Raw genomic sequence first — 9,670 nt, 5'->3', positions numbered from 1 at the left:
GACTGGTACTGTATAGCCTACTAAAATGTTAGCCAATTTATCATAATTGTGTATATATATTATGTTGATTTATTTGTTATTATTGTACTTTTTTTCTGACTCTTGGGCCTCCCACTGGGCTGGGCCCATGGGCTTCAGCCCCGGTAAACTCCTGCATTTTCAACTCTACGATAGTTTTGTCACAAAAACTGTTGGCTTAAATAGAAAATGTGCCTACTCTGGTCTTGGCACGTGCGCTCTAGCCAACTGCTTTCAGAAACAGTACGGGTAGACTGTGTGGGTAGGCTAGTCTACATGATGAGATTATAATGGATAAACGGCAGTCAAGCATCGATCTTCATGTCACCAGAATAAAACCCTGTTAAATTCATCATAACTTATTTCACGTGTAGCCTAATAAACTGCATGGTTTCCCGAGTAGTAGTGGGAAGACCACACACCATGTCATTGAGTGACTCCAAGTTTACTTCGATATGATGGTTATTATATCAATATTTGCGCATAAAGGCGTTACCACCGCCATTTATTGCATAATTAATTTTACCAACACACAATGATCAAACCATGTCGATAGAACAAATTATCTGTCGGCATTTATAAAATTTAACCGAAACTTCCTGTTTCCATCACAGCTATCCATATATATATATATATATATATATATATATATATATATATATATATTACATGGAATGACTTTACTAGCATAAAAACTGCGGATGGAAACGTGGTGACTGTCTAGAGGGATAATCTACAGTAACGCATCGCTCAGAGGAGACAAGTGGCATATTTTCCAGTTGACACAACACACTGAATGAAACTGAGGACAGACAGGGCGACGGGGAGGTTTTGACAAGTGAAATGACTGCAGTCAGACACCAGAGCGTTGCCAATCAGCAGTTTCCACACGTCTCACTTCTTCTTCTCCGCTGTTGGTCTCTGTCGTGCAGCAGTCGCTGCCACAGACCCAGGGTGCATCTCAATAGTCTAGCACCGCTTCCTCCTTGTATACTCTCTACTCCATCTGGCTTCCTTTCACCGTCTCCTCTCCTTCTGCATTGGTCCATAAACAAAGGAATGGTGAAAGCAATGTGGTGGAAGCCGACTCGTAAGGAAAGGAGACAAGAAAAGGAGCCAGTTAAGGATAGGAAGCCACTTTTGACTACTGTGTTTTGCCTCCCACTCTAGAATCCCAAGTGTGTCAAACTGTGCTTGGTGATTGTTCTGTTGCTCAATATATTATTGACAGAGGCTTCAGAGAGTTGCTGCAGTGACTGTGGATGTGGGTATTTCTTCCACAATCCTGGCGCCGGTCCTTTCTCTCTACAATTGCTGAGGATTGCCATGCATATTGAATCAGGCCTGCTGCTGGGAGTGTGTTTGTGTGTGTGTGTGTGTGTGTGTGTGTGTGTGTCTTTTACAAAGTATCAGTCCCTGACTGCTAGGGAAAGAGAGCCCTCGTATGGCAACTTCTGTTACTACAACCCGTGTGTGTTCTTATCAATATTAAACTCTAGATTAATGTTTTTCCATCCATTCCTAGCCTGGCCCCTAGGGTCAGCACTATGATTCAACTCATCAAGGGCTGGGTAAGCACAACACCTTATACCCTGACCATCCCACAGGAATGAATTGAGAAACATGTCCCCCCCACATTCTGAAATTGCATTTTTGTCCTCCCCAGTTGTATCATTGGAATGTGATACAAAACGAGGCATCGGTGTGCTTTAGGACCATGCGGACGCCTCCAAGCGGTCAGGTAGGCTGTTTGGAGTGTTTATCCTACAGGATAAAAAATCATAATAATGATTATGTCCCCCCACTTCTAAAACCAGAGTTGCGCACCAGATTTCTATTCTGGCTACATCAAAGTGGGCCCACACTAGGCATTGTAAATTGGATGTTATAGATCATTTTTGTGCACCTGCTTAGAGAAGAAACATTGGCTTGTGTCCCAAATGGCACCCTTTGGGACGCATGCCACTGTAATGCAATGCAAACTTAGGCGGTCCTGAGGGGGTATCTGTCACTAACTGCACTGATTATGTGCATATTTGATTAGTGTTTACTGCTATGCTAATGGTAGAGAATGAAATGCCTCCAAAGAGAAGTCTAGAGGGTCATTCACACAGGCTCATAGGCCTGCTGTGTAGCTACACTCAATGTGTGCGGTGCCAGAATAAATCCGGGGTGCTCTTTCATGTTTAACTACAAATCATACTCTTTGTCCTTTGTTGAAATTATGAGAATGTAGGTGGTTGGGTGCTGGTTACCCTGGTTACCCAGCTAACAAAATGACATCCTGGTGAAGTACCCTGATCGTCAGTGATATTCCCAGGGTCGCCACACTGTAACTAAATAGCTGATATACCAACTCAGTGGCCTTGTGGTTAGCGTGTCCGCCCTGAGAAAGGAAGGTTGTGAGTTCAATCCCTAGCTGAGTCATACCAAAGAATGTAAAAACCGGACCTGATGCGTCTCTGGTGCTGGGGTAAGGCACTGCAATAAACTAGTGTCCTGTCCAGGGGGTGTACTTGTACAATCACGCTACATGATAGGCTGCTGCCCTATGATCTGTTCCAGCCAAGGCTACTTACTGATGTGTTTGCTTGGGTGCACTTGGTTTTATAGCTAGCCTCGTTAAACTAGCCTGATCTCTCAAGCTCACATTGTGTCACTTCACCTGTCATGCCAAGTTGACAACAAAGAGAGTGCAGAGCCTGAGACATAAAATGGAATGTACAGGTTGAAATGATCTGTGAATCAAAGTGTTGCAGCATTAGCACCATCAGTTCAGCGCTGAACTCCACGACAGGGTGTCGACACACGGAGGTTCTTCACAGTCTGGAAGGTGGACACAACAATGGAGTATGTCAACCGTGATGGAGAGGACTTAGATCTGGCACGCCTTCCCCAGGAAGGAATAGCAGTGCTGTGTTGTAGAGTTTTAGCTTGAGGTAGTGGGTCAACATCCAAGCAGAGATGTCTGCCATCCACACAGAAATCATTTGTCAGGGGTGTGAGAAAGAGTTGAGGGCCATGAAACTAGCGTCCTGTCAGCATAACAGTGATGAGACCATGTGAGGGTGTGACAGAAGCAAATTAGTTTGTGTAGAGAACTCAGGGGGACCTAGTGTTGAGACCTTGGGGACAGCAGTAGAGGGGGTAAGGTGGGGACGCTGACCTTTCTATGTCACCTGGTAGGAACCAGGTACATGCCAGGTATGTTGTCAACAAAGAGTACATAGGCCGAGACGAATCAGAGTGAATTGCAGCAGTAGTAGTCTCTGCATCGTAGCACCATTGGTTCGGCTCTGTGCTCACACCAAGGTTCTTCAGTCTTGGACACAATGGAACCATTTTGACAAAGCACATCAAATATTTTCGATTTCATTTGAATGAAGCCCTTCATTTATCTCTTATCTCATCATGAGAAAATAAGTTAGACATATTCAGGTCATAAGAGCGAAATAAATGTCTACAAAGAGAAAGAACACACTGGACCAGCGTATGAGACCATTATCATATAGGACAATAGTTTATCCACAAATCACCTCAGTAATTCAACATTCAATGCATTCGGTAATATTGGATATTTTCAGACTCATTCAACGGGAACACCATTCAACAGTATCAAAAGAATGAGAATGTAGGCCAAAAAAATATAGTCTGTCCACTCCCAGGAATCTGTAATGTTGATGGGCCAGTATGGGGACTCTCCAACAGATAGGGTCAAATATTCTACATTGCTTCTGAAGTCTTCATTTTCTGATCCATTACTAACTACATTTACCAGCATCAGAGACAAAGCGACAGGGTCCAATCCTGTCAATCTGTTCATGAGGGGATGCAGCGATAAGCAGAATAAGCTGTCCCCATGCCTTCAGGACGCCTCCTATTGTTAGGGCGGGGACAAGACCATCTAGCTGTTTAATCAGTTTCTTGATATGCCATGCCTGTCAGGTGGATGGATTATTTTGGCAAAGGAGAAATGCTCACTAACAGGGATTAAACAAATTTGTGCACAACATTTGACAGAAATAAGCTTTTTGTGCGTATGGACAATTTCTGAGATATTTAAATTTAAGCTCATGAAACATGGGACACTTTACATGTTGCGTTGATATTTTTGTTCAGTATACTTTGAACATAACCAACTTAAAGCACACTGCAAATGTAATAGTATACACACAAACATGTAAAATAGTTAATTTGTCTAGGGCATGTAAAAAGATTATGAAAACAGGACAGTAAATTTTTTTTCAAAATTTTTATTTGATGACAATATACAAGAACATCTTGAGCACGAGGACCATCCCTGATTCTCCGGGCTCACTGTAGGAAAACAGAGGAAGATAAGTTAGTTAATCTGCAAAACAGAAGTTCACCATTTATCTATCCACATATACCCAAGGGGGGGTGTCAACTCAACTAGAGGAAGAGGGGTCATTTTTGGGCTGAGGGTTTGAAGGAGGGTAATGGTATTGAAATTGGGAGTGGGAACAGATGCATTTGCTAGGAATGGGGCTCAACCTACATATTTGTTTTTGTAAATGGATCCAAATGACAACTTCAAAATTACAGTTAAAGCTGCAATGTAACTTTTTTAATTCACATAGTAATGTGTTATCGATCGGTCATTGAAAGCAAGTCTAAGAAGCGGTTCTATGTGCACTTTTTCTATGCTTACCATTCTTAAGTTTCATTTTTGCGTCTTTTACTTTAGTCTTTGTACACCAGCTTCAAACAGCCGAAAATACAATATTATGGAAAATATATTTCACCGCGGTTTAGATGGTACAATGATTCTCTACACACTACTTGCTTGTTTTGTCACAAACTGAAATTAGGCAAACGTACAATTTTATCAACCAGGAAATGGTAGAGCGATTTCTGCATAGTGCATATTTTACATTTCAGCTCAGTGAAGATGCCAATTTATTAGGCAGTCTAGTATAATAAAATAACATGTATCAAAGAACATTACATTAAATGAAACGCATGCCTAAATGAAATGATGAATGTTAACGTTTTAGAAAAGTTGTGGTTCAGTTGTCTCACACAGACAGCAGTTGGTTTTAACTTATTATCCAATGCATCACTCTAGACTTGCTTTATTACACGGCAACCAAAGATCACCGCTCGTAACACATGTTAGCATAACTGTAGAGCGGTTGACAAATATACTAAGTTATAATAGCTTAACAGCAGAATAAGAATAGCAAAATTCAGAAGCAAAGTAGTGGTGCAATTTAATGTTGTTTATTTAAGTTAGTGGATATATCATCATTTGTCAGAGTATAAGTACCACCAGCCAGGGTAGGTTTAGGAGTTTGGGGAAAGAGGGTGGGTTGAAGAGGTAAGGTTGGTATTGGTAGATAAAAGGTTGTGGGAAGACTACAGGTGAGACATGCAGAGACAGGTCTCTACTAGCGCTACCAGGATATAAGAGAAATGTTCATTTCAACACATGAATAACAGCACACCATGCCCGCTTTGCTTTATACCTGGAACAGACCTCATTTCTGTAAAAGAAATCCACAGTAGGCAAAAAAAAAAGCAAAAGGATGAGGGTAATGTTAAGCTCTTTTACCTCAAATTCTTCCCTCCTAGAATAGATCTCTGCATGGCATAAGATTTGCACCCAAGATGAATTACAAAGTCAGGACCAATTCCACCCAGGAAAAGACTACATTCCAAACTGAATGCTGAGCACCAGATGTGGGCATTTCAATAAATACACACAAATGCAGCTTCTAGAAAAAGTCCATCAATCCATTCTTGGGGGGTGCACATTTGTGTTCTAACCGAGCACTAAGACTTGATTAGTTGAATTATGTGTTAGTGCTGGGCGAAAACAAACACGTGTTCTCCATTGGGGTCGTCAAGGAATTAATTGAGAAACGGCTCTAGTTTCTAGTCTTTCAGAGATCCACTTGGCGACCTACTATTGAGTCTTAAGACAACAATATGGTTTAACTTGGGATCTAAACCACTATTAGTGTTCAGTTCACTCACCAACATTAGTGTCATGAGTTAGAGTGAGCAGCTAAGTATTAACTGGTAGGGGACTAAACTGAAATTTACATGTGGACGTTAAATAAATCCACATGTAAATAGGCAGTAGCTTTTTTGGTTATATGAATGGGAGGATTGGGATGAGACAGCTAGGAACATCACAGTAGTATTATCTACACACAGCAGTTAGTCTACTGATGAAAACATTTACCTTCTACAGTCCCAAAGAAAAGTAGTTGAGAGGAAAAGATGACGCATATTAAAACAGTATGAAAGTATAAATACAGACAAAACTAAGACTTAGAAAGTGGAAAAGATATGCATGTAATGAATAATTAACTAATAAGAATGAAGTGACACTTGGGGTGTTTCAATAGTCTTAAGAAGCTCCCTCTTCCATCTGCACAGATGTGAAATTTGCTTTGGTGAAAACAGCCTACATCTTGTAGCCATCCAACATTACGCATTCACCCACTGCGTTTTCAAAATCAGTGCAGACGAAGACAAAATAAGCTACAGTAAAATTGTGACTATTGAGCCACACCCATCCTTGAACAAGAGGAATGCACCATAGGGAGAACAGCCAAGTTACCTTTTTGCCAGCAGCGCCCACACTGGCTTTCTTGGTGCCTCGTACTTTCTTCATTCTGTTCTTGCGTTCCTTGCGCTGTTTTCTGGAGGACTTCTTCTTCTCATAGAGACCGTGCTGTGAGCCAAGAAACATATTTACTAAACAGCACTGCTTACATTGTGCATAATAATATAAATAATATGCCATTTAGCAGACGCTTTTATCCAAAGCGACTTACAGTCATGCATGCATGCATACACTTTTTTGTGTATGGGTGGTCCCGGGGATCGAACCCACTACCTTGGCTTTACAAGCGCCACGCTCTACCAATTGAGCTACAAGAGCATCACTAGGACTCAGGGACAAACTATGCACAGACATGGTGTCACACAAATTAAAAGAATAAAGACTAAAAACAGGAAGATCCTTTCAATTGGTGCATTTCACAAGCTACGCCCCACTTGTTTCCCTTTTTCCAGCATCCACTCACCCTGGCCAGTCTGTGCTTGGGCTCATTCTTCTTAGCGTAGTCGAGAGAATCGTAGACCATGGCGAAGCCCGTCGTCTTGCCGCCACCAAACTGGGTCCTGAAGCCGAAGACGAACACCACATCAGGGGTGGTCTTGTACATTTTGGCCAGCTTCTCCCTGATCTCAGTCTTAGGGACTGTGGCTTTGCCCGGATGGAGGACATCAACAACCTAGAACAAGAGACAATGGAGAAACTATTTTAGACCACGCAGCACTTGAAAGGAAACTGCAGACAATTGCTTTACTAATAAATGTCTACTGAACACTCCGTATAAAGCAATTGAGATCATGTTTTGGTGTTATACATGGTAGGAAAGAAACATTTGGGCTTACCATTTGCTTCCTCTGAAGCAGCCGGTTTGTCATGAACTTCCGGGTTCTGACGGTTACTGTGTCGTTCTGAAAGTTGATTGAAAACCGAGGTTAACACTCACAATACTGGAATGCCGATACCGTTATAGGTAGCTTTTCAGAACCCCTTCTTGCAGGTGAACACATTGTTGGTTTTACAGAAATTGAAAGGCACAGTGTTTATACTCTAGCTACTACTTTCAACAAAATCAGAAAAATACGACTGGAACTGGGTCCTGACACGCTGGGGACCTTACACACACACACCCCTACTATATACACAAGTAGTCTACAGCAACAAGTATTGAAACAGCCGTTGGCTTTGTCAGGTAACGTTAGCTAGTTAATTAGCAGGCCAAAAGAAAAGTTACTACTACATTACCTTGGATTTAGCTACTTACACAGGTAAGATTTAGTAGCTAGCTAGATACCTGAACAACACCCTAAGTAGATACTCAAATCAATTAATCCTGACAGGTTGCTAGCGTCATTAATGTTAGTTCGCTAGCTAGTTAGCCGGCCAACGTTAGCTAGCTACCTTCCATCTAAACAGATCTTGCAAACTAACCACTTCAAACACCTCAGCACTTCTGGGTGGATTGATTACAAGGTACATGTCAAAGACCATGCATTTGTGGTAAGTTAGCGTTAGTCATCTTGTGGCAGCAAGTTAGCTAGATAGTTTCCAGAATCACAATGCTGCTTTACAACTGACATGCAGTGCCAGCGACTACCGTTAGCCACAGCAGTCGAGGACACCATGCTAGTATGTAACTAGCCATATTGCCCGTGCTGGCCAAATAATGGCATTATACAAGACTGTAAAATAACACAACATAGCCGCCAACTCGTAGTAGTGGAAAATTTGAAGTCATACGTTATAAAATTACTGAATGGTTTGTACAACCGACAGAAGAGGCGGTCCAACAACCAGAGCTCGGTTAGGCCACCAAAATTCATCAGACTTCTTAAAGAACTAAAAACAACTTTTACAACTTAAATGTTGTAATATTCCTAACGGGATGACTTGTCAATGTATTCAGACTTCACGACTTTAACAACAATGAAAGGATGATTAAGATAAACGAAGGATGTAATTCTACATTTTGTGCCACAAGACTCACCATCTTGGCGTTAGCCTCTCAGGGATGAGGAAAAGGAGGAAGGACCCGGAGCCTGCCAACCAAATGCCTGAATGGAAGCGGTGCGACCAAAATACTTGCCTGGCTAAAAATACATGCAGATTATTTGAAAGCCCACAGAGGGAAATATACCGTGTCGTTTTGTCCTTTGTCTGTAATATTTTCTCAAGTGTATATGACAATAGATTAAACGTCACAAAATAAAATAAATGCCCATGTAATTTTGGCAAAACACATCAGTATTTTGTCCTGTGTACTTCCTGAAGTGAATTTATATTTTTATTAGTATGTATCCAATATAAAATTGTATGCAATACATTCAGAATAACATGTTTATTGATTTAAATGTATTAATTGGTGGCATTTTTATTCATCTAGCAGTTACACAATCATGCCCTGATGCCTATTTTCCAGAAGTAGCCCACCACAGTATTATTTATTAACGCAACAATGTATGTTAATGTATACTTTTGTTTCTTATTGAACGACATGTTAGTATTTTTATTCACATCATTCATGAAAATCGGCAGTAGTAGAGAAGTAGAGAAATCATAGAGAGCAATTCATACCTGTACCGCTAGATATCAGTCAAGTAGCGTCAAAGACAGCCTGGGGCGTGACTGCGGCGTGACTTGGGTCATGGATAAAAATAGATACATTTCCACAGTGTTCACTACAAGTTTGTAGGGCAGGTATCATCAACTAGATTCAGCAGCAGGCCGATTTTTTCTTGAGCAGATGGTCAATGGGCTGGAACATAATTACAAATAATTTGTAGACTGCAAATTGACCGCAACAAGCCCAAACATAATCATTTCAAACCTTGCTTATATTTGTGTATGATCACATGTCTCTGTATTATGCATGGGAATACTTGGAAACAGATTTCCAAAATTAAAATCACTTGGAGCTGATTTCCTAGTGTTTTTATGTAACCGGTGTGAAATGGCTAGCTAGTTAGCGGTGTGCGCTAGTAGCATTTCAATCAGTGACATCACTCGCTCTGAGACCTTGAAGTAGTTGTTTCCCTTGCTCTGCAAGGGCTGCAGCTTTTGTGG

The 9,670-nt window shown here is 41.2% G+C and overlaps 1 protein-coding gene across 1 annotated transcript; it reads right to left on the bottom strand.

Annotated features, from left to right (window-relative positions):
- Positions 1-3,512: 3,512 nt before the first annotated feature.
- Positions 3,513-8,634, bottom strand: LOC311122307 (small ribosomal subunit protein eS24). Its single transcript, XM_084196690.1, has 5 exons — positions 8,595-8,634; positions 7,453-7,518; positions 7,080-7,289; positions 6,611-6,724; positions 3,513-4,335 (listed from the first exon to the last, which is right to left on the bottom strand). Exons 1-5 carry the CDS (start codon positions 8,595-8,597, stop codon positions 4,333-4,335), a joined length of 396 nt encoding a protein of 131 aa, XP_084052816.1. The 5' UTR covers positions 8,598-8,634; the 3' UTR covers positions 3,513-4,332.
- Between the last annotated feature and the right edge of the window lie 1,036 nt (positions 8,635-9,670).

The sequence above is a fragment of the Coregonus lavaretus genome, assembly GCF_964263955.1.
Source record: "Coregonus lavaretus genome assembly, contig: HAP1_SCAFFOLD_4676, whole genome shotgun sequence".
Lineage (NCBI taxonomy): Eukaryota > Metazoa > Chordata > Actinopteri > Salmoniformes > Salmonidae > Coregonus > Coregonus lavaretus.
Note: the sequence above shows the minus strand (reverse complement) of the source record. Positions and strands in the feature narration are given on the sequence as shown.

Bases quoted from the DNA above. Each gene is read 5' to 3' on its own strand.
- LOC311122307 (XM_084196690.1), bottom strand. The intron at 7,290-7,452 runs GTAAGCCCAAAT...CTCTTGTTCTAG, and splicing joins TGCTTCAGAGGAAGCAAATG to GTTGTTGATGTCCTCCATCC. The intron at 6,725-7,079 runs GTGAGTGGATGC...CTTGGCTCACAG, and splicing joins CCAAGCACAGACTGGCCAGG to CACGGTCTCTATGAGAAGAA.